Source organism: Ranitomeya variabilis, chromosome 6, assembly GCF_051348905.1.
Source record: "Ranitomeya variabilis isolate aRanVar5 chromosome 6, aRanVar5.hap1, whole genome shotgun sequence".
Taxonomy (NCBI): Eukaryota; Metazoa; Chordata; class Amphibia; order Anura; family Dendrobatidae; genus Ranitomeya; species Ranitomeya variabilis.
Genome location: NC_135237.1, coordinates 412263561 through 412289182, shown reverse-complemented (window position 1 = coordinate 412289182; position 25622 = coordinate 412263561). Strand labels below are relative to the sequence as shown.

The following is a 25622-nucleotide window of genomic DNA, read 5'->3' as shown; positions in this document are numbered from 1 at the left end:
GCTTACTCAGTGGAATGAGTGCGCCCTGGCGGCGAATTTCAGAGAGGGTCTCTCTGATGCCGTTAAGGATGTTATGGTGGGGTTCCCTGTGCCTGCGGGTCTGAATGAGTCCATGACAATGGCTATCCAGATCGATAGACGTCTGCGGGAGCGCAAACCTGTGCACCATTTGGCGGTGTCTACTGAGAAGACGCCAGAGAATATGCAATGTGATAGAATTCTGTCCAGAAGCGAACGGCAGAATTTTAGACGAAAAAATGGGTTGTGCTTTTATTGTGGTGATTCAACTCATGTTATATCAGCATGCTCTAAGCGTACTAAGAAGCTTGATAAGTCAGTTTCAATTGGCACTTTTCAGTCTAAGTTTATTCTATCTGTGACCCTGATTTGTTCTTTATCATCTATTACCGCGGATGCCTATGTCGACTCTGGCGCCGCTTTGAGTCTTATGGATTGGTCCTTTGCCAAACGCTGTGGGTATGATTTAGAGCCTCTTGAAACTCCTATACCTCTGAAGGGGATTGACTCCACCCCATTGGCTAGTAATAAACCACAATACTGGACACAAGTAACTATGCAAATTAATCCGGATCATCAGGAGATTATTCGCTTTCTTGTGCTGTATAATCTACGTGATGTGTTGGTGCTTGGATTGCCATGGCTGCAATCTCATAACCCAGTCCTCGACTGGAACGCTATGTCTGTGTTAAGCTGGGGATGTAAGGGGATGCATGGGGACGTACCTTTGGTTTCCATTTCGTCATCTATTCCCTCTGAGATTCCTGAATTCTTGTCTGACTATCGTGACGTTTTTGAAGAACCTAAGCTTGGTTCATTACCTCCGCACCGGGAGTGCGATTGTGCCATAGATTTGATTCCGGGTAGTAAATACCCTAAGGGTCGTTTATTTAATCTGTCTGTGCCTGAACATGCTGCTATGCGAGAATATATAAAGGAGTCCTTGGAAAAGGGACATATTCGTCCTTCGTCATTTCCTTTAGGAGCCGGTTTTTTCTTTGTGTCTAAGAAAGATGGCTCTTTGAGGCCGTGTATTGATTATCGGCTTTTGAATAAAATCACGGTTAAATATCAATATCTGTTGCCACTGCTGACTGATTTGTTTGCTCGCATAAAGGGGGCCAAGTGGTTCTCTAAGATAGATCTCCGTGGGGCGTATAATTTGGTGCGAATTAAGCAGGGGGATGAGTGGAAAACCGCATTTAATACGCCCGAGGGCCACTTTGAGTATTTGGTGATGCCTTTTGGCCTTTCAAATGCCCCTTCAGTCTTTCAGTCCTTTATGCATGACATTTTCCGTGATTATTTGGATAAATTTATGATCGTGTATCTGGATGATATTCTGATTTTTTCGGATGACTGGGACTCTCATGTCCAGCAGGTCAGGAGGGTTTTTCAGGTTTTGCGGTCTAATTCCTTGTGTGTGAAGGGTTCTAAGTGCGTTTTTGGGGTTCAAAAGATTTCCTTCTTGGGATACATTTTTTCCCCCTCTTCCATCGAGATGGATCCTGTCAAGGTTCGGGCTATTTGTGATTGGACGCAACCCTCTTCTCTTAAGAGTCTTCAGAAATTTTTGGGCTTTGCTAACTTTTATCGTCGATTTATTGCTGGTTTTTCTGATGTTGTTAAACCATTGACTGATTTGACTAAGAAGGGTGCTGATGTTGCTGATTGGTCCCCTGCTGCTGTGGAGGCCTTTCGGGAGCTTAAGCGTCGCTTTTCTTCCGCCCCTGTGTTGCGTCAGCCTGATGTTGCTCTTCCTTTTCAGGTTGAGGTCGACGCTTCTGAAATCGGAGCTGGGGCGGTTTTGTCGCAAAGAAGTTCCGACTGCTCCGTGATGAAACCTTGTGCTTTTTTTTCTCGTAAATTTTCGCCCGCCGAGCGGAATTATGATATTGGGAATCGGGAGCTTTTGGCCATGAAGTGGGCTTTTGAGGAGTGGCGTCATTGGCTTGAGGGGGCTAGACATCAGGTGGTGGTATTGACCGACCACAAAAATTTAATTTATCTTGAGTCCGCCAGACGCCTGAATCCTAGACAGGCGCGCTGGTCGTTGTTTTTCTCTCGGTTTAATTTTGTGGTGTCATACCTACCGGGTTCTAAGAATGTTAAGGCGGATGCCCTTTCTAGGAGTTTTGAGCCTGACTCCCCTGGTAATTCTGAACCTACAGGTATCCTTAAGGATGGAGTGATATTGTCTGCCGTTTCTCCAGACCTGCGGCGGGCCTTGCAGGATTTTCAGGCGGATAGACCTGATCGTTGCCCACCTGGTAGACTGTTTGTTCCTGATGATTGGACCAGTAAAGTCATTTCTGAGGTTCATTCTTCTGCGTTGGCAGGTCATCCTGGAATCTTTGGTACCAGGGATTTGGTGGCAAGGTCCTTCTGGTGGCCTTCCCTGTCACGAGATGTACGAGGCTTTGTGCAGTCTTGTGACGTTTGTGCTCGGGCCAAGCCTTGTTGTTCTCGAGCTAGTGGATTGTTGTTGCCCTTGCCTATCCCGAAGAGGCCTTGGACGCACATCTCGATGGATTTTATTTCGGATCTTCCTGTTTCTCAGAAGATGTCTGTCATCTGGGTGGTGTGTGACCGTTTCTCTAAGATGGTCCATTTGGTTCCCCTGCCTAAGTTGCCTTCTTCTTCCGAGTTGGTTCCTCTGTTTTTTCAAAATGTGGTTCGTTTGCATGGTATTCAGGAGAATATCGTTTCTGACAGAGGAACCCAATTCGTGTCTAGATTTTGGCGGGCATTCTGTGCTAGGATGGGCATAGATTTGTCTTTCTCGTCTGCTTTCCATCCTCAGACTAATGGCCAGACCGAGCGGACGAATCAGACTTTGGAGACATATTTGAGGTGTTTTGTGTCTGCAGATCAGGATGATTGGGTTGCTTTTTTGCCTTTAGCGGAGTTTGCCCTCAATAATCGGGCCAGCTCTGCCACCTTGGTGTCTCCTTTTTTCTGTAATTCGGGGTTTCATCCTCGATTTTCCTCCGGTCAGGTGGAATCTTCGGATTGTCCTGGAGTGGATGCTGTGGTGGAGAGGTTGCATCAGATTTGGGGGCAGGTGGTGGACAATTTGAAGTTGTCCCAGGAGAAGACTCAGCTTTTTGCCAACCGCCGGCGTCGGGTTGGTCCTCGGCTTTGTGTCGGGGACTTGGTGTGGTTGTCTTCTCGTTTTGTCCCTATGAGGGTTTCTTCTCCTAAGTTTAAGCCTCGGTTCATCGGCCCGTACAAGATATTGGAGATTCTTAACCCTGTGTCCTTCCGTTTGGACCTCCCTGCATCTTTTTCTATTCATAATGTTTTTCATCGGTCATTGTTGCGCAGGTATGAGGTACCGGTTGTGCCTTCCGTTGAGCCTCCTGCTCCGGTGTTGGTTGAGGGCGAGTTGGAGTACGTTGTGGAAAAAATCTTGGACTCCCGTGTTTCCAGACGGAAACTCCAGTATCTGGTCAAATGGAAGGGATACGGTCAGGAGGATAATTCTTGGGTGACTGCCTCTGATGTTCATGCCTCCGATCTGGTCCGTGCCTTTCATAGGGCTCATCCTGATCGCCCTGGTGGTTCTGGTGAGGGTTCGGTGCCCCCTCCTTGAGGGGGGGGGTACTGTTGTGAAATTGGATTTTGGGCTCCCCCGGTGGCCACTGGTGGAATTGAACTTGTGTGCATCATCCCCTCTGTTCACCTGTTCCCATCAGGATGTGGGAGTCGCTATTTAACCTTGCTCCTCTGTCACTTCCATGCCGGTCAACATTGTAATCAGAAGCCTTTCTGTGCATGTTCCTGCTACCAGACAACTTCCAGCTAAGTCGGACTTTTGTCCTTGTTTGTTTTTTGCATTTTGTTCCAGTTCACAGCTGCAGTTTCTTTTCGTTTCTGTGTCTGGAAAGCTCTTGTGATCTGAAATTGCCACTCTGATGTTATGAGTTAATACTAGAGTCTTAAAGTAATTTCAGGATGGTGTATTGATAGGGTTTTCAGCTGACCATGAAAGTACCCTTTCTGTCTTCCTGCTATCTAGTAAGCGGACCTCGATTTTGCTAAACCTATTTTCATACTACGTTTGTCATTTTCATCTTAAATCACCGCCAATATATGTGGGGGCCTCTGTCTGCCTTTCGGGAAAATTTCTCTAGAGGTGAGCCAGGACTATATTTTCCTCTGCCAGGATTAGTTAGTCCTCCGGCCGGCGCTGGGCGTCTAGGGATAAAACGCAGGCTACGCTACCCGGCTACTGTTAGTTGTGCGGCAGGTTTAGTTCATGGTCAGTTTAAGTTTCCATCCTTCCAAGAGCTAGTTCCTATGTATGCTGGGCTATGTTCTCTTGCCATTGAGAACCATAACAATGGGGCATAATGTGTGGATGATCTTATGGGGCCATCAACCTTTATGCAGCATTGTATGGGGCAAATGTTTCTATAGAGCATCTTTTGGGGCCATTATTAACCTTTGTGCAGCATTATATGGGGCGTATTTTGTATGGAGCATCTTATGGGGCCCATCATGAACTGTATGGAGCATTATATGGGGCTCCAGATTCAATATGGATAGTCAAAAACACTTAACCTACTGATGTCTCAATTAATTTTACTTTTATTGGTATCTATTTTTATTTTTGACATTTACCGGTAGCTGCTGCATTTCCCACCCTAGGCTTATACTCGAGTCAATAAGTTTTCCAAGTTTTTTGTGGCAAAATTAGGGGGGTCGGCTTATACTCGGGTTGGCTTATACTCGAGTATATACGGTAAATGATCTACATAAGGGAACTGAAGGTAAACTAAGCAAATTTGCAGATGATGCAAAGCTAGGATGGATAGCTAATCCTAGAGAAGACAGAGAAATGAATTAGAAGTATCTAGATAAGCTTGAACATTGGGCTAATTCTAACTAATTCTAACTAATAAAATGGCATTCAACAGGGAGAAATGCAAGATTCTATATCTGGGAAAGAAACACAAAAATTACATCCATAGAATTAAGGAACAGAACAAAGCAACAGCAGGTGTGAAAAAGACTTGGGTAAACTAATAAATCACAAACTGCACATGAGTGAACAGTATGATGCAGCAGCAAAAAAGGCAAACAGTTCTAGGATTTATTAAGAGTAGCATAGAGTCTGCATCAAGTGAAGTAATTACCCCCCTCTACTCATCCTTGGTCAGGCCTCATCTGAAATACTGTGTTCAGTTCTGGGCACTACATTTAAAAAATTACATTGAAAAACTGGAGCAAGTTCAGAGAAGAGCTGCCAGGATGGTAAGGGGACTGCAAAGTATGTCCTATGCGGAACGGATAAAGGATCTTGGAGTGTTTAGCTTGCAAAAAAGAAAGCTAAGAGGAGACTTAATAGCTGTCTACAAATATCTGAAGGGATGTCACAGTGTAGAGGGTTCATCATTATTTTCATGTATTGAAAATTGAAAGGGAGAAGATACAGATTAGATATTAGAAAAAACTTTTTGACAGTGAGGGAGATCAATGAGTGGAACTGGTTACCATGCTGAGAGGTGGTTAGTTCTCCTTTAATGGAAGTCTCCAGAGAGAGGCTGGACAGACATTTGAGATGGTTTAGTGAATCCTGCATTGAGCAGGGGGTTGATAGATTTCTTCTTATCTGTCCAGAAAAGGAGTTCATAGACTTTATTGGTATACATATGGAGTTTAAAATGTTATGGATTATTGAGGGACAACTATTGATTGATATGACATAAAAAGTACCATTACATATAATAGAACCAGTAGAGAACCTAAAAAATACTAAGGCTGCCGTCACACTATCTGTATTTGGTCAGTATTTTACATCAGTATTTGTAAGCCAAAACCAGGAGTAGAACAAATATAGGAAAAGTATAATAGAAACATATGCACCACTTCTGTATTTATCACCCACTCCTGGTTTTGGCTTACAAATACTAATGTAAAATACTGACCAAATACTGCTAGTGTGACGGCAGCCTAAGTAATAAAGAGTATAATACATATACCGAGACATAAGAAGTACTTAACCAGTTGACTCGCAGCACTCAGTGTTAAATCTGAAATTAAATGGGTTATCCTGGATTTTAAAATTGATAGATATAGTCTATCATTGGGGACGTGTAGGCCATCATTATTAGATTGTGGGGAACTGACACTTATAAACACCATTGATCAGCCTAAGTTCCAGTGTTGCCCCAGCTTAAATAATCACAATACATATAAGTGCCCAACATCACAAGTCTCATGAGCTTACCTCTATAATTATATTTTACTGTTTCCATGTTGCCTCTTTATTAATGTGTTTCTCTAGGCGGCGCATAATAATCAAACCTCATTTTCCTGCCAGATACCGTAAATTATATTACATTGTATTAAAGAGGAGCAGCGCTGCATAGTACGTCTGTAGGTCTAAGAAATCTGGCATACAGTACACTGGCTAGAGACAGATCCCTGTCTGTGCACCATGCAATGATGAAAAATCTGCAAGGCAACCATAAATAAAATCATTAACTCCAGTAATGATATAATAAGATCTTTTTCCTATAGAAAATGTGTATTTAACTCTAAAGCTCTTCCTATTAATACAAGTTAATTAGAAAACCTCACTGTCCTCTGCGTCAGCTCTTGTTGATGAGTTATTCCTATTGATTCTTACAGATCGCGTGGGTCCTCTAGTCTATTGATAGAAAGCCAAGTGCAGCATTCAGCTATTTTCATGAGTCTCATAGAAAATGAATGGAGTGCAGGTCAAACCTGGGCACCGCCGCTCCATTTAAGATGGGCCAGTTTCTGGGATCCAGAGCCACATTCTTGGTAATGCCATGGTATAGAGAGAACTTACTAATTACCAGAGGTTTGCAGCTGGCATCTTAGCAATTCTGAGAATGGTCTTTTGGAACCTCGGAATTGACCTATTCTGAATGGAGCACAGGTGTTCATGCTCACGATTAACTCCAATCATTTTCTATGGGATTGCTGGAAATAGCTGAGCACTGGAATTGGCTTTCTATTAGTTGACTAAGGGGTAACTTACTGATCGCTGGGGGACTGACCGTTGGGACCAAATGCAATCAATAATTATTCCCTATGCTGCAGATAGGAAATAACTTACTATCTTGGGAATAATCTTTCTTTAAAGTTTACATTCTGTCAAAAATGAAAACTTTTGCTTCTGGAGCCTTATAAGTTGTAAATGTTTGCGGTCCTTCTCTAGTCTGAGCAGCTATTTGTTGACCTGTTTTCTAAAAAATGAATAAGCAGCTTCCTGGCAGCCATACTAGTTCTTGTGAAGTTCATCTTCTGTCAGTGTAACAGGAAATTATCAGCATGTTTCTATATAGCAGAGGTGTAGTAAGACCATTTAGCCACTTGTTTCCTCGATAAAATGACACTTTTATTGTAATGATATGACCTTCTGGTCATGAGAAATCTAGAGTAGAAGCCATATGCAAATCAGGCTGGAAGTGCACTGGGAGGGCATCAGAGCACTTGGAATGCTTTTCTCAACAGCATTGACATACAACAAAGGATTTTCAGACCGATTTGCACATGGCTTCTAAGCTAGATTTCTCATAACCGCCACATTGAATCTCAGATGAAGAAGTATAACATTTATTGAGGACAAATGTCTATGCTGACATGTCCCCCTTTAATATTTCCTCCTTCAATCCCTCTTGCTAAATACATCTAATTCTCGAACTGGAGAAAAATGGAATGACTCCAGTGATTGTTAGGAACTATATTGTTCACCATTTGTTGAGAGCAAGCCTTAGGATTTACTGCAGATTGGCAATTTTTGATGCAGGGCAAGTGAATAGGATTTTGAAAACCTATCCTTATGTTGTAGATTTTCACATCTGCAGTATGCTCATTCTGTGAGGAATTACCTACACCCTATTTCACCAATTAGTAACCAAATTTGCAGTAGACATGTTATGCCAAATGTGAACATTTCTAAAAAGTCCTTATAAGATGAATCCACAAAAAGTTGTGATGTTTTATATGCCTCATTCAGATATATGTTTAATTTGCATGTCAGAAAATGTTGTTACAAGCTTCTCCTACCAATAAAACAGCACAAAATGGACAGCACTAGAACAACACATGGAAGGCATCCATGTGCTCGGTTTTTTTCATGGACTTGTTGATTGGAATGGCTGAGTTTGACACATGATACATTCTCTGTTTTTTACACTCATTACACAAATAAACATTGATGTATGAAAAGCTCCATAGATTTTAATGGATACGTGTTCAATCCATGAAAAATAAAGATATATGAAAAAAGGTCATCTACATAAGATGCGGACTTATATGTAATAAAAATTGGCCTTTTTTTATTTCAGTCACTTTTGAGATTACTCATCTAGTTTTCTTCTTTTACCCGTCATTACAAAATATTCAAAACCCACAAATTCTCAATGATCATTAGAGATCATTAGCGCATATTTAAACTGGACAATAAGGCTGCTTTCACATTTGCGGTTGTGTCCGCAGCGTTTCTTCCGCAAATATCTGCATGCGTTGTGTATTCCTATCTTTAACATTATCGACGCATGCGTTTTTCTGTGTTCGCGTTTTGCCGCGTTTGACGACGCATGCGTCGTCTAGCCGTCTGCTTCTTGGCACGGAAATGCAACATGTAGTAATTTTTAGAGGCGTCATTTTGCCGCCTGGAAATGTATGCGGCTGATTGCGCAAGGTTTGCGCCGAAAAAATGCATTGTAGTCTATGTAAACGCATGCGTTTTTCTGTACATGCGTTTGCTTGCGTTTGTCGACGCATGTGTCTCAATTGAGAAAAACATGTCTAGACACTGATAAGCCACCCCCCACATACAAGGTGATAAAGGGAGGGAGTGGACATTGGCAGTTCACTACTCATCAGACTGCCTTGCAGACTAGACGCCTCACAAACCCTTGGAGCAGCAAACAAGCAAACAAGCCTCTGAACTATGTGAGTATATCCTATCCAATCTGTAGTCCATGTAAAAATAGAAGAAAAGTGCACTTACCCGTGTTTCAGTGATCACAACTTTATTAGGACATGGTACATAGATTGCAGGGAGGGATGTGAAACAACGTGGACAACGGCTGTTTCGTGCCTCGGCACTTCAACGGGTCCTTTCACTGAAGAGAAATGCAGGGGAATCTTATACACACATGTGGTAGGCAAGACTCCTCCTCCTGATCTCGTCAGTGAACAAACACATAAAATTCTGAACGTGAACAAAAAACAAATCCACACAATTAAAACATAATTAAAATACAGCACCAAGACAATATAAATGTAAGTATATTCATGTATTAACTTTAAAACGATCTTAAAGGAACACTGTCATATCTGTCCTTTCGTTGAGACCTAGAGGTCCCAGTGTGCCTGTGCGCAATATCCATCTCCCTTCTCTTTGCAATAGGAGACGCTGCAGATTACTACCTTGTTGGGGTAAGGAAACCTTCTCTAATCCTGCAAACTGCAGGGTTGGTACATTACCTCCGTGATGATTTCTGACATGATTGATAAGTTTTGGGACCCCCTTCCCCGTTCTTATCGAATTAAAATGTTCCCTTATTCTGACGAATAATGGCCGAAATGTCTTACCGATATAATAGAACCCGCAGGGACAGAAAATCGCATATACTATGTGGGTAGATCTAAAGACAACGAACTGTTCGTAAAAGAATGGAAAAATATCCTTTTACGTTGCTCCCAGGATCTTTTAAAACTTGTACTCAAACAAAATATTGCGAACTATGAAACTAATAAATCAGATTTGATTAAAACCAAAGAGGAATTGAAGGCCAGACTATCCGAATCTCAATGGATGGCTACTGACAAAAAATTAGACACCAAACTAATCATCCTGCAAAATGATATAAAACAAAGAAAACGTGACAAGTTTATAAGAGACAAAAATGATTTTGAGACAGGCAGGATATTTTCGTGGAATAAAGGGAACCAACCCGGTACTTTCCGTAAATACCAGAGGAGACAGTATCAGAAAAAAGGTTTTACCTGGAGAAATCGAAAAGGAAATAAAAAAGACTATTGGACAACAGATTCGGACTCTAGTGCTACTGAAGAATTAAACGGAACATCGAGAATTCCTACCCCTATTCACAATGGAGATAATGCGGCATCCCCTTTAGACGCAGGACGCGCCGTGGGGGTAGAAGAAATGGCAGAAAGAAACCGCCGAAAGAGGAAACAGGTGTCATGGAGACCGATGTAAGGGACAGTAATGCTGTCATTAATTTGACGGATCATGTCCTGAATGAAATGCACCTTTCAGTATTAGCTAAAGGTCTGAACTTTTGCTTACCGGCAGAGTTTAACCTCGTTGACTTTAAAATCGATTTATTTAAAGCCACTAGAAAAATGCACCTTTTCAAGCAGTATAATTGTAAAAATAAAAAAATGAGCACTTTGAAATCGGGGCCACCAGAAAATTTGCCGGGGGAAGTGCCCTGCCACATAGGACCCTTGGGTTTTATGGTAGGGGAAGAGGAGGAAGCCATACGTGAGGATGCCCTCTTGTTGTTAAGCCTTGCAGGCCCTACCTTCTCTTTGCCTGATCGCAAGGTTATGCCCAGTGTATCGTTCACCAGAGGGGTTAAGTCAACTTATATGCCTCCAACATCTCCAGGCAATCTCATAGACGTCTTTGAAATGCAGGTTTCAAAAGATATTGAATCTATTCTATATAAAAAATCGCCTAATAATTTAACATCAGGTGAACTACAGGCTTTGAAAGAGATACGGGGTTGGTCAGACACTATAATACGTTCAGCGGACAAGGGAGGGAACACCGTTTTATTAACTAAAGAGTATTATGAAAAGGAGGCTTTGAGGCAGCTATCAGAGTCTGACACATATGAAAAACTTAAGGGAGATCCTACCTTCAAATTCAAGGGTATCTTGCGTTCTTTTCTGAGACGGTATGTGGAGGGCAGAGTTTTCTCGGAGAAGCAGGCTAACAAACTGTTGCCTGATTATCCGAGAAAGCCACACTGGTACCACATCCCGAAGGTCCATAAATCTATCACACAGCCCCCGGGACGCCCGATAGTCTCGGGAGTGGGGTCACTTACAGAGCCACTTTCAGCTTACCTAGACTGGCTGTTGCGCCCTCTTTTACGTGATGTACCCTCTTACGTAAGAGATACTAGTGATTTTCTAGACACATTCAGAAACTTTACGTGGCAGGATGGTTTTTGTTTAGCCTCTATTGACATTGAAAGTCTATATACGAGAATCCCTTAAAAATTGGGTATTGAGACTATTAAGTCTATTCTTCAAAAAAACCCCACTGACACGGGCACTATTGCGTTCATTTGTGAGGGTTTATCCCTCATTCTGGAACACAATGCATTTCAATTTGATGGCATCTGGTACAAACAAATTGAGGGAGTTGCCATGGGCACACCAGTAGCTTGCACCCTGGCAAACCTTTTTCTGGCTAAATTTGAGGAAGAATACATTTATTCAACAAAAAATCCTTATTTAAAACACATCAAATTCTTTTCCAGATTTGTGGATGACATATTCATGGTGTGGGATGGGTCCCGGGAGACTTTCACACAATTTGTGGAGTTCCTGGGGACATCGAACACCATGAATATGGGGTTCACCTCCCAATTCGGAGAAAATGAATTGGTATTCCTAGATGTCAGAGTAGAAGTGCTGTCAGGCACTATACACACAGAGGTCTACCGAAAGCCATCCTCCACTAATGCGTTATTGCATTATGGTAGTGCCCATCCCCAGTATACAAAAGAAGCTTTACCTTTTAGCCAATTTTTACGAGTAAAAAGGATTAACAATGATTCAGTGGGCTGTAGACAACAGTCAGAGGATCTGTATAAAAGGTTCTTAAAAAGAGGGTACCCACAGCCAGTCTTGGATAAGGCTTTAAATAAAGCCGCGAATATGCCCCCAAGAGAGAATGGGACGAATAGATCTAAAAAAGAAGAAAAAAAGTTTGTGTACTGTTTTGAATTTGGACCCATGGATGCGTGCATTAGATCGGCCATCCGTAAGAATTGGCAGATTTTAGGTCAAGATTCAGATTTGAAGGAGATGGTGGATAGGGGTCCTCTTTTTGCCTGCAGACGTAGCAAAAATATCAGAGATATGCTAGTACAAAACAGATTCTCTTCCAATCGAGACACCTGGCTCACTACTCCCAAAGGCAATTTTAAATGTGGCCACTGTAACTTTTGTAATTTTCATCTCACAGGTACTCATATTAAAATTGGCTCTATTCAACATGTGGTCAGGGATTTTATATCCTGCAGATCTACCCACATAGTATATGCGATTTTCTGTCCCTGCGGGTTCTATTATATCGGTAAGACATTTCGGCCATTATTCATCAGAATAAGGGAACATTTTAATTCGATAAGAACGGGGAAGGGGGTCCCAAAACTTATCAATCATGTCAGAAATCATCACGGAGGTAATGTACAGACCCTGCGGTTTGCAGGATTAGAGAAGGTTTCCTTACCCCAACAAGGTGGTAATCTGCAGCGTCTCCTATTGCAAAGAGAAGGGAGATGGATATTGTGCACAGGTGCCCTGGGACCTCTAGGTCTCAACGAAAGGATAGATATGACTGTGTTCCTTTAAGATCGTTCTAAAGTTAATACATGAATATACTTACATTTATATTGTCTTGGTGCTGTATTTTAATTATGTTTTAATTGTGTGGATTTGTTTTTTGTTCACGTTCAGAATTTTATGTGTTTGTTCACTGACGAGATCAGGAGCAGGAGTCTTGCCTACCACAGGTGTGTATAAGATTCCCCTGCATTTCTCTTCAGTGAAAGGACCCGTTGAAGTGCCGAGGCACGAAACAGCCGTTGTCCACGTTGTTTCACATCCCTCCCTGCAATCTATGTACCATGTCCTAATAAAGTTGTGATCACTGAAACCAGGAAAAGTGCACTTTTCTTCTATTTTTACATGGACTACAAAGTGTTTTTTCAGAAGTTGCACCCCGTGGTTTCATTTAAAGATATTCCTGTTGGCTGTTCCTAGAAGCAAGTAGTTATTTGCCATTACAGAGTTAAATTAGACTCACAGCTGTGCGGAGGATTTTTTTCTTTTTTTCTCAAGATATCCTATCCAATGCATTTCTTTTCTATAATCTGTGTGTATATGCCCTAATTTCTTTCATTTCTTTCTTTCTGCATGCATCAGAATGTCTTCTTCTTCTGATGAGGAACGCCTGGGCCTGCACCAGGGGAACATGTCAGTGAAGTGAGTATTCACCTCCTCAGATTGGTAAGTATTCACTGTCACATCTACACATATGACAATGTATATTTTTCCTTTTTCAGACCACTTCTTCTACAGCGGAAGAGACTGGGCAGGAGACTGGGCAGGAGCAGCGTAGTCACGGTCGGGCGACACGGCGGCATCGTGTAAGTATACCTGGCTGACTGTTTATTGTATCCTCACTTTACAATTCTTGAATCTTCATTTCTTTCTACTTCTCTCTTTCTTTCCCTTCTGCTTCAGCACCAGTGTTTTTTTTTACTTCAATATTCATGCCATTCCTCTGATTCTGTTTTCTGTCTTCCGTATGTGAATGCCTCCAATATTAATGTCCTTTTTGTTGTTAGGTTCCAGAAGGGGATGAGGACCTCATTGAGAATGAACACCTCATCTCCCTGGTTCATGAGCGAGTCGCATTGTGGGACACCCGGGATCCACTGCACGCCAACAATGTGACGATCCGGAGGCTTTGGAATGAGGTGGCCGCAGCGTTGTGGGATGGCTGGGCCAATGCCCCTGCTCGGGTCCGTTCTGCATTTGGTAAGTATCGCAATGCAGTGTGATGTAGTCAATACCTTGGCCATGCTCACACAACTGTGTATGATGAGAGAAAGTCATTACTTTTTCACAGCACATACAGTTGTGTAACCACGGTCAAAAGACCATTGTCCTAACAATTATGTTTTGTTTTGTCAACAGTGTCAAAAGTCAAAACACGTTGGCGATCGATGAAGGACCGCTTCAACAAGGACCTGCGCCAAGAGAGCCAGCTTCCAAGTGGTTCTGCATCAAGGATACGCAAATATAAGTACCACCGCATCCTTGCGTTTTTGAGACCGGTCCTTGCACGAAGAACGTAAGTATATTGGTTAAAAAAGAAAAATAAAAGTTGTGTATAATGCTAGTTTTTTTGGGTCAGTATTTTGAATCAGTATTTGTAATCCAAAACCATGAGTGATTGATACATGCAGAAGTGGGGTACGTGTTCTTTGAATACTTTCCCTCACATAGTTCCTCTCCAGGTTTTGGCTTACCAATACTGATTTGAAATACCGAGCAAATACTGACAGTGTGCCGGCAGCCTACACAACAGATGTATACTCATCAAGTCAGGTGTCAGAAATAATGAATTCAGGATGCCAATGGCTCCTCAATTCATTTCTCCTGACATTTGTCTTGGTGAGTATACAGGTGGCTTGTATGTCCTCTATCGTCAATTCGTATTTTCCATCAGTATTTGTAATCCAAAACCATGAGTGATTGATACATGCAGAAGTGGGGTACGTGTTCTTTGAATACCGTATATACTTGAGTATAAGCCGACCTGAGTATAAGCCGACCCCCCTAATTTTGCCACAAAAAACTGGGAAAACTTATTGATCGAGTATGAGCCTAGGGTGGAAAATGCAGCAGGTACCGGTGAATTTCAAAATTAAAAATAGATACTCCACACCGTTCATTATGGCCCCATAGATGCTCCATATAAAGCTGTGCCACATATAATGCTCTGCACCGTTCATTATGGCCCCATAGATGCTCCACATAAAGCTGTGCCATATATACAATGCTCTGCACCGTTGCCCCATAGCTGTGCCATATATATAATGCTCTGCACCGTTGCCCCATAGCTGTGCCATATATATAATGTTCTGCACTGTTGCCCCATAGCTGTGCCATATATATAGTGCTCTGCACCGTTGCCCCATAGCTGTGCCATATATATAATGCTCTGCACCGTTGCCCCATAGCTGTGCCATATATAGTGCTCTGCACCGTTGCCCCATAGCTGTGCCATATATATATAGTGCTCTGCACCATTGCCCCATAGCTGTGCCATATATATAGTGCTCTGCACCGTTGCCCCATAGCTGTGCCATATATATAATGCTCTGCACCGTTGCCCCATAGCTGTACCATATATATATAATGCTCTGCACCGTTGCCCCATAGCTGTGCCATATATATATAATGCTCTGCACCGTTGCCCCATAGCTGTGCCATATATATATAATGCTCTGCACCGTTGCCCCATAGCTGTGCCATATATATATAATGCTCTGCACCGTTGCCCCATAGCTGTGCCATATATAATGCTCTGCACCATTGCCCCATAGCTGTGCCATATATATATATAATGCTCTGCACCGTTGCCCCATAGCTGTGCCATATATATATAATGCTCTGCACCGTTGCCCCATAGCTGTGCCATATAGTGCTCTGCACCGTTGCCCCATAGATACTCCACATAAATCTGTGCCATTGCTGCTGCTGCAATAAAATAATAAAACACATACTCACCTCTCTTGCTTGCAGCTCCTCAGCGTCCCGTCCCGGCGTCTCTCTGCACTGACTGATCAGGCAGAGGGCGGCGCGCACACTATATGCGTCATCGCGCCCTCTGCCTGAACAGTCAGTGCCGAGAGACGCCGGGAAGATGGCGCGGCGCCCGGCGTGTGGAACGAGGGAAGGTAAATATGACATACTTACCTGCTCCCGGCGTCCCGCTCCTTCCCCCGGACAGCTGGTCTTCGGTGCCGCAGCCTCTTCCTCTATCAGCGGTCACCGTTACCGCTTCATTAGAGAAATGAATAGGCGTCTCCGCCCCTATGGGAGTGGAGTCCATATTCATTTCTCTAATGAGCGGTCCCACGTGACCGCTCAGGGGAAGAGCTGCGGCACCCGGAGACCGTGGGACGGGCAGGGGGAGCGACAGGAACGCCGGAACTAGGTGAGTATATGACAGTCCTCACCCGCCGACCCCACCACCGATCATGACTCGAGTATAAGCCGAGAGGGGCACTTTCAGCCCAAAAATTTGGGCTGAAAATCTCGGCTTATACTCGAGTATATACGGTACTTTCCCTCACATAGTTCCTCTCCAGGTTTTGGCTTACCAATACTGATTTGAAATACCGAGCAAATACTGACAGTGTGCCGGCAGCCTACACAACAGATCTATACTCATCAAGTCAGGTGTCAGAAATAATGAATTCAGGATGCCAATGGCTCCTCAATTCATTTTTCCTGACACTTGTCCTGGTGAGTATACAGGTGGCTTGCTTGTATAGAGATATGGCTTGTATTGCCTCCAGCGTCTCTTCATATTTTACATCAGTTTTTTTAATCCCCAAGGAGTGGTCGATGCCTGCAGAAGTAGAGCATGTGGTTTTATGAAACTTTTATTCCTACTGTTGAACTCCTGGCTTGCAAATTCTGATGTAAAATTCACTCCAAATAGTGCTAGTGTGACCTTTCCCTATCTGAATGTTTATCTAACTGTTGAGTTATCTTTTTGTAAATGTTTTGTAATAATTTTTTTTTTTTTTTTCGCAACACTTGGAGCTCCACTGTTGGCCCAGGTTCTGGAGCGGTCCTTCATCAGTCAGCCACGGACCCGTCCCAGCCATCCTCCAGCGCTGCAGCAAGTGGGCCTGCCACACAACCTGGAGACCAGGAAGCTGGTCCATCAGGTGTTCCCCTTCCCCAGTCCTCTGCCTCTAGCCAATTTTTTATGGGCTCCTCCCGGCAGCGGCAGAGGGCTGCGGACAGGTCACTCATGCCCGAGTTTTTGCACTTGAGCTCGGTCTTCCATGAGGGACTCAAGGCGATGGGTGACCGACTGGATACTGCCATTAGTCATATGAGCACACGTATCCAGGAGGTAACCACAGCCCTTGCCCAAGTGAAAGCCGACCTCCAGAGGCCAGCACATCATTTTTTTAATCAGATAGAACAGGGCATGTCGGAACACCTTAGTCCTGAGGTCCAGATTACTGTTATGCAAGCCTGCAATGCTGCTTACGTACAGGCTATGCAGCAGAGTCTGTATTTTCAGCAGACAGTGGGGGCATTTCCAACAGTGCCCACACTGTCACGCTTTACATCAATGCCGACATCTGCTGCATACCACTGCACGGCCACCTCCATTCCAAACACTGCCGGACCGTATTATAGCACCACCACCATGCACAGTGCAGTGGGTCAGCCCACCGCCACCACCATGACAACTGCTGCTCCTGCTTGGGCCTCCTCCACTGCCACCACCATGCTGCCGCCGCAGGACCCTGGCCTGGCGTTCCCCGCTACCACCACAAGAGTTCTGCCGCAGGACCCTGGCCTGGCGTTCCCCGCTACCACCACAAGAGTTTCGCCGCAGGACCCTGGCCTGGCGTTCCCCGCTACCACCACAAGAGTTTCGCCGCAGGACCCTGGCCTGGCGTTCCCCGCCACCACAACAAGACTGCCATTGCCGGACCCTGCCCTGGCGTTCCCTGTCACCACAACAAGACTGCCATTGCCGGACCCTGCCCTGGCGTTCCCTGGCACCACCACAAGACTGCCGTTGCTGGACCCTGCCCTGGCGTTTCCTGGCACCACCACAAGACTGCCGTTGCCGGACCCTGCCCTGGTGTTCCCTGCCACAACAACGAACCCTCACCAAACAAGGAAGGGGAAAGGCAAAAAAAAGCAAAAAACAATAGCTATCCCTCCCCCCTCACCTCCCAATGTGTCTGTAATGTCTGGTTTGTCTCACCCTTCCAGTGTGTCTCAGCCCTCTCATGTGTCTAGCCCAATCCCGGAATTTCCTGACCCCAGCAGTTTCATAGCGCCTTCTCCTGCCACCCCTATGTCGGCTACAATAAGCCAGACCTCACAACTGGACACCCCACAATATCGGCACTCAACCCCAAGCAGGCGCAGTTAATTTTTTCATTTGTGTGTGTTTAATAAACCTGTGTTTTGCCCCAATAAGGTTTGGTTAATTGTGCATTTCGCCGCCGTCACCACACACCGTGCGCCAATAACAAATAATGCGTCAAACACTTTTTTGGGGGCCACCTCCAAACTCCAGTACTTAATTAGCAGAACACTGAAGCTTGGTGTGTGTTTGGTTGAGAGATATGAGGTTGCCCCCAAAAATAACACTTGTATTTTCTCCAAAAACAGTTCTTTCTGTTTACTCCGTGACTTTTGGTCGCACACAGAAGACAAAATGGTGGTAATACACAGCACAACTATACTCAACAGGTCGTGTCTTATCAGAAACATTATTTCTGACCCCTGACCTGCTGATTTTAGAAATGCATTGTATTACCTCCATTTTATCTTATGGGTACATATACATATATTTCACACAAAGTGAAGGGACAATGTACATCATACATGGCATATCTATACTCACCCGGACAAGTGTCAGGAAAAATGAATTCAAGAGCAATTAGCATCATGAATTCATTAGTTCAGAGACCTGACTTGATGACTATAGATCTGTGGTGTAGGCTGCCGTCACACTCTCAGTATTCGCTCTGTATTTTACAGCACTATTTGTAAGCCTAAAGCTGGAGTGGAACTATGTGAGGAAAAGTTCAATAAACACATATGCACCACTAAAAGCATTTAACTACCACTCCTGGTTTTGGCTTACAAATACTGATGTTAAGTACTGGACAAATACTGCGACAATAACAGACATAGTCTATACAGTCTGCGGCAAATAGCTAATGGTGAACCAAGACAGGAATCAATGACGTCAACAACCTAAGCCCAAAAACCCAAAGTGGTTTGTTAAGGAAATAGATAGGAGACATGGTGAAGAAAGTAAAACACAATTATTTTATTAGAAAAAACATTAACATTTCAAACATAACTTTGCAGACCCGAAGCCAGCAGTACATTTTACACCATATTGTCCTGCCATGGCACACGTCCAATGTCAGAATCAAAAAAGGCTGCAAATTGGTCCCGCATGTGGCCTACTTCAACTGTTGACCGCAGCGGGTGATGACGGTAATCAGGCAAAGGGTTTGCAACAGGTTCATCAAGTTCTATGGTGGGTCGCTCCTTAGCCAGAATGAAATTGTGGAGAACCACACAGGCTTTAACCACCTCATCCACTGTCTCAATTTTTAGATTTATTGCAGTTGCTAGAATGCGCCATTTCGACACCATAATCCCAAAGGCACACTCTACTGTTCTGCGTGCCCTGGTTACTCTGTAGTTATAGATCCGTTTTGTGCGGTTCAAGTCCCGACTTGAATAGGGCTTCAGGAGATTTTCACTCATCTGAAAGGCCTCATCCCCAACCATTACAAATGGCAGCGGTGGGCCTTGAGTGTAAGGGAGTGGTCGTGGCTGTGGGAAATTAAAATTTTTGCCATAAACACGTTGGCCCATATCAGAGTTTTTAAAAGTCTGTGAATCGTTGCCACGGCCAAAAGCACCAATGTCCACAGCAATGAAGCGACAGTCCGCATCGGCTATTGCCATAAGAACTACTGAAAAATATTTTTTGTAGTTGAAGAACTGTGATCCCGTTCTGGCTGGTTTGATAATCCGGATGTGCTTCCCATCCACCGCACCCAAACAGTTGGGAAAATCACAAACAGTCCAAAATTTTTCAGCAATTTCTTTCCACATGTCCTCCGTGGGTATGGGTATAAATTCCTCACAGAGAACGTTCCATAAAGCCCGGCAGGTGTCAAAAACAATTCCGGACAGCGTGGAAATCCCAAGGCGGTACTGGAAATGAAGGGATGACAAGCTCTCTCCAGTTGCAAGAAATCTGTAGAAAGAATAAATAATTTACTAAAATGCCAAAAATACATGTCAGACCTGCAAAAATTATGGGTAGCTTTTGTTTAGAATTATTACGTACCTTAAGGTAACCAGGAGACGTTCCTCTGGTGGAATGGCTCTACGGAGCTGTGTGTCCTGTCTCCGGATGGCTCCTTGGACACGATCAAGCAAATCCCGGAAAGAGTCTTGTGACATCCTGGTATATTCCGGGAATTTTTCTGGGTTCTCATTGAGCTCACTATACAGGGTTTGATATGCACCACGGCTCTCCCGCAGTTCTACAATGGGGTGTTGCCAAAACCGCCTACGCCGTGTCCTTCTCTGTCTTTCCCGGTTTCGGTGTTGCTCCCAAGCAAACGCACATGCCAGAAAAATCTTGATGCTCAGATCCAGTTTGAAGTAAAAGCTATCCATGTGAAGATCCATCTTGTCACAGGATACAGGAGCAAAATCTGAAGATTTCAGCTGTCCTAGGGTCTATATATAGATTTCACATAATACACGCCCTCTGTAGTCCCATTGGCTGGTTCTTGTGATCTAGATTTTTCTCTAGTAAATTTTTGCGACATGCGCACAAAAAACGCAAATGCATGGAAAACGCAAGCAAAAGCATGTAAACGCAGCGTTTTAATGACGCATGCGGTTACTGTAAGCGGTTTTAAAACGCTGCGTTTACACGCGTTTTCGTGCGTTTTTCGTGTCCTTGCGTTTGCGGATTAAACGCTGCAGATTAAAACGCTAATGTGAAAGTAGCCTAATTGAGACCTTTTTCTCGATATGATTATTTTACATGATAATTGCGTATGAAAAGGCCAAATGTACATATATATCTGTGCCTGCCCTTCCTGACTGTTCCCAGACAGTGCTGCGCCTTTGTGACATGGGCGACAACTCTAGTTCTGTGTCCTTATGTACTTGTGGTTCTGTTGGGAGCTCGAGAGTTGACTGTTAATCACCCACCATAGGCCACCCCCGGAGAACGACCATATAATTAGCTCAAAATTGAAAATAAAGATTAAACAACCACAAGATGGATGTCATCAACCAAGGTATCATTGTAATCAGTATAATGGCGCTGACCTGACACTGTCTATAGGTTACTGTGCACAATCCTGATGACAGGTTCCCTTTAACCAAAATAATTACTTGGATAATTAGCTCATGTCTTTGCTATCGTAGACAAAACATTGCATGCAGAAGGAGGGCTACATTACTATATGCATTGTCCACATAGATTGCAAAAAAGAGAAGTAGAACTGAGAGGAAGATAAAATAATACAGACATTATGTTGTTGTATTTCTCTTAGCATGATAAATATAAAACACAGTAAAACATATTGCACAATAGCTCCTGAACATACATTATTTATTGGGGGTTAGATTTGCAACAGAACAGTAAAAACTACCTGTTCAAATCAAACACAAGTAGTTTTTTTTTGGTTGACCTAATTCTAGAAAATCAATGCAGCTTACCGACTTTTTTACAAAGTACAACAAAGGTAATTCACCACAAAGACAATCCATTTGGGTACGAATCACACCGAATGATGTTGTTGAGAAATCACAACCAAATGGGTGCTTTTGAAAAATATGGAATTTAAAAAATACCTGTCCGAAAAATTAAGCTGAAGGTCTATGTGCTCAGAAAAGACTCTGAAGAAATGCTTAGCTGAACTACAAGTAGAGATTTCACATTTTGAACTAAAAAAGCAACAAATGTGAATATCTCTGCAGCACAAAGTGGCAGAATCAGGGAAGCACAGGGATTTTAACTAGGCATTTGATTCAATTTATAAAGGGAATCTGTCACCCCAAAAATTGTATATGAGCTAAGGCCACCGGCATCAGGGGCTTATCTACAGCATTCTGGTTATATTATACTCATCCAGGGGCGGTCACGCTGTGGTCTGGTCCAATGGGCATCGCGGTCCTGGTCCAGCACCTCCCATCTTCATACGATGCCGTCCTCTTCTTGTCTTCTTGCCACGGTTCCTGCGCAGGCATACTTTGTCTGCCCTGCTGAGGGCAGAGCAAAGTACTGCAGTGCGCAGGCGCCGTGAAAGGTCAGAGAGGCCCAGAGCCTCCTTTGTTTTATCCGAAAAGTTGCCATGCCACAGGGCATTAAAGTCCACTTTTTTACATCTTTTTGTGCTGTTTCCCTTTTTGTTTACTGTCTGAAAGGCCATTGGAATGCTGGTCAGGGAAGCGTGCACGCTTTAAGGTACTTTTTCTGGTGCAGCTCCTCTTTTTCTACCTATATATATATATATATACTGTATATATATATATATATATATATATATATATATATATATATATATACAGTGCTTGCGAAAGTATTCGGCTCCCTGGAATTTTTCAGCCTCTTCCCACATATCATGCTTCAAACATAGCGATACCAAATGTACATTTTTGGTGAGGAGTCAACAGCAAGTGGAACACTTGCCACTCTTCCATAAAGGCCAGGTTTGTGCAGTGGATGACTGATTGTTGTCCTATGGACAGACTGTCCCACCTCAGCTGTGGATCTCTGCAGTTCATCCAAAGTGATCATGGGCCTCTTGGCTGCATCTCTGATCAGTCTTCTCCTTGTTTGAGATGAAAGTTTAGAGGGAAGGCCGGGTCTTGGTAGATTTGCAGTGGTATGATACTCCTTCCATTTCAATGCGATCACTTGCACAGTGCTCCTTGGGATGTTTAAAGTTTTGGAAATCATTTCGTATTAAATCCGGCTTTAAACCTCTCCACAACAGAATCTCAGACCTATCTCACCTAGGGGTGATGTGGGACGCTGGGCCAGTCACAGGTAGATATGGCGATTGCTTTTGTACATAGTATTTATATATAATGATGTCACTATATGTATGCTGAGGCAACTAAAAGAGTAATGTACCTGATTTATATATAGCGTTGCTTTGTTCTACAGTATACTGCAGAATATGCTTTTAGCATGATACATGTGGTAGCCCCCCACTTCTTGTTTAGGTGCTTGTGCACTATGGCACTGGATATGTTTTCCATGAATAAAGCCTTATTTTAACTGTACTCTGGATCTCTTCATGTTTTTCGGCTACCTAGTGTGTCAGACCGAAGGTTTTGAGTATCTCGGACCTGCCTGTTGTGTTCTTTGGTCTTCATGATGCTCTCTGTGCTTCAAACAGAACCCTGAGACTATCACAGAGCAGGTGCATTTATATGGAGACTTGATTACACACAGGTGGTTTATATTTATCATCATTGGACATTTAGGACAACATTGGATTATTCAGAGATCCACAATAAACTTCTGGAGTGAGTTTGCTGCACCGAAAGTAAAGGGGCCGAAAAATATTGCACGCCCCACTTTTCAGTTTTTGGTTTTCCACAAAAATTTAAAATACCAATAAATTTCGTTCAACTTCACAATTGTGTTCCACTTGTTGTTGATTCTTCACCAAAAATTTACATTTGGTATCTTTGTTTGAAGCATGATATGTGGGAAGAGATTGAAAAGTTCCAGGTAGCCAAATACTTTCGCAAGGCACGGTATATATTAGATAGATTAACCCCTTCATGAGCCAGCCTATTTTGACCTTAATGACCTGGCCGTGTTTTGCAATTCCGACCTGTGTCCCTTTATGAGGTAATAACTCAGGAACGCTTCAACGGATCCTAGCGGTTCTGAGAATGTTTTTTCGTGACATATTGGGCTTCATGTTAGTGGTATATATATGTCGATAATTTTTGCGTTTATTTGCGAAAAAAATGCAAATTTGGCTAAAATTTTGAAAATTTAGCAATTTTCAAATTTTGAATTTTTATTCTGTTAAAAAGAGAGTTATGTGACACAAAATAGTTAATAAATAACATTACCCACATGTCTACTTTACATCAGAACGATTTTAGAAACAAAATTTTTTTTTGCTAGGAAGTTATAAGGGTTAAAATTTGACTAGCAATTTCTCATTTTTACAACAAAATTTACAAAACCATTTTTTTAGGGACCACCTCACATTTGAAGTCAGTTTGAGGGGTCTATATGGCTGAAAATACCCAAAAGTGACACCATTCTAAAAACTGCACCCCTCAAAGTACTCAAAACCACATTCAAGAAGTTTATTAACCCTTCAGGTGCTTCACAGCAGCAGAAGCAACATGGAGGGAAAAAATTAACATTTAACTTTTTAGTCACAAAAATGATCTTTTCGCAACTATTTTTTTATTTTCCCAAGGGTAAAAGGAGAAACTGGACCACGAATGTTGTTGTCCAATTTGTCCTGAGTACGCTGATACCTCATATGTGGGGGTAAACCACTGTTTGGGCGCACGGCAGGGCTCGGAAGGGAAGGAGCGCCATTTGACTTTTTGAATGAAAAATTGGCTCCAATCTTTAGAGGACACCATGTCGCGTTTGGAGAGCCCCCGTGTGCCTAAACATTGGAGCTCCCCCACAAGTGACCCCATTTTGGAAACTAGACCCCCCAAGGAACTTATCTAGATATGTGGTGAGCACTTTAACCCCCAAAGTGCTTCACAAAAGTTTACAACGCAGAGCCGTGAAAATAAAAAATCATTTATCTTTCCTCTAAAATTATGTTTTAGCAAGCAATTTTTTAGTTTCACAAGGGTAGCAGGAGAAATTGGACCCCAAACGTTGTTGTCCAGTTTGTCCTGAGTACGCTGATACCCCATATGTGGGGGGAAACCACTGTTTGGGCACACGGGGCTCGGAAGGGAAGTAGTGATGTTTTGTAATGCAGACTTTGATGGAATGGTCTGGGGGCGTCACATTGCGTTTGCAGAGCCCCTGATGTGCCTAAACAGTAGAAACCCCCCACAATTGACCCTCTTTTGGAAACTAGACCCCCCAAGGAACTTATCTAGATATGTGGTAAGCACTTTGAACCCCCAAGTGCTTCACAGAAGTTTACAAGGCAGAGCCGTGAAAATAAAAAATCATTTTTCTTTCCTCAAAAATGATGTTTAGCAATTTTTTATTTTCACAAGGGTAACAGGAGAAATTGGATGCCAAAAGTTGTTGCGCAGTTTGTCCTGAGTACACTGATACCCCATATGTGGGGGTAAACTACTGTTTGGGCACACGTTGGGGCTCGGAAGGGAAGTAGTGACTTTTGAAATACATACTTTGATGGAATGGTCTGCGGGCGTCACGTTGCATTTGCAGAGCCCCTGATGTGCCTAAACAGTAGAAACTCCCCACAAGTGACCGCATTTTGGAAACTAGACCCCCCCAAGGAACTTATCTAGATGTGTGGTGAGCACTTTGAACCCCCAAGTGCTTAACAGAAGTTTATGACGCAGAGCCGTGAAAATAAAAATAATTTTCCATTCCTCTAAAATTATGTTTTAGCAAGCAATTTTTTATTTTTGCAAGGGTAACAGGAAAAATTGGACCCCAATAATTGTTGCCCAGTTTGTCCTGAGTATGCTGTTACCCCATATGTGGGGGTAAACCACTGATTGGGCACACGTCGGGGCTCGGAAGGGAGGGAGCACCATTTGACTTTTTGAACGCAAGATTGGCTCGAATCAATGGTGGCGCCATATTGCATTTGGGGACCCCTGATGTGCCTAAAAAGTGGAAGCCCCTCAATTCTAACTCCAACACTCACCCCAACACACCCCTAACCCTAATCCCAACTCTAGCCATGACCCTAATCACAACTCTAACCCCAACACCCCCCCAACCACAACCCTAACCCCGACACACCCATAACCCTAATCCCAACCCTAACCCTAATCCTAACCCTAATCCCAACCCTAACCCT

At 43.3% G+C, this 25622-nt stretch overlaps 2 protein-coding genes across 3 annotated transcripts in view; both read right to left on the bottom strand.

Annotated features, from left to right (window-relative positions):
• The window catches only part of TMEM200C (transmembrane protein 200C), a 196579-nt gene that overhangs the window by 54945 nt on the left and 116012 nt on the right, over positions 1–25622 (bottom strand). The gene's annotated exons all lie outside the window — the stretch shown is intronic.
• Positions 11344–20416, bottom strand: LOC143783293 (uncharacterized). Its single transcript, XM_077271699.1, has 4 exons — positions 19934–20416; positions 19434–19840; positions 11887–11959; positions 11344–11458 (listed from the first exon to the last, which is right to left on the bottom strand). The coding sequence occupies exons 1-4, from the start codon at positions 20278–20280 to the stop codon at positions 11344–11346; spliced, it is 942 nt and encodes a 313-aa protein (XP_077127814.1). The 5' UTR covers positions 20281–20416.

Coding starts and splice junctions, on each gene's coding strand:
- LOC143783293 (XM_077271699.1), bottom strand. CDS start 20,280: ATGGATCTTCACATGGATAGCTTTTACTTCAAACTGGATCTGAGCATC. Junction 19,841..19,933: donor CGTCTCCTGGTTACCTTAAG/GTACGTAATAAT, acceptor TTCTTTCTACAG/ATTTCTTGCAACTGGAGAGA. Junction 11,459..11,886: donor TTATCCAAGACTGGCTGTGG/GTACCCTCTTTT, acceptor CCTCAAATTTAG/CCAGAAAAAGGTTTGCCAGG.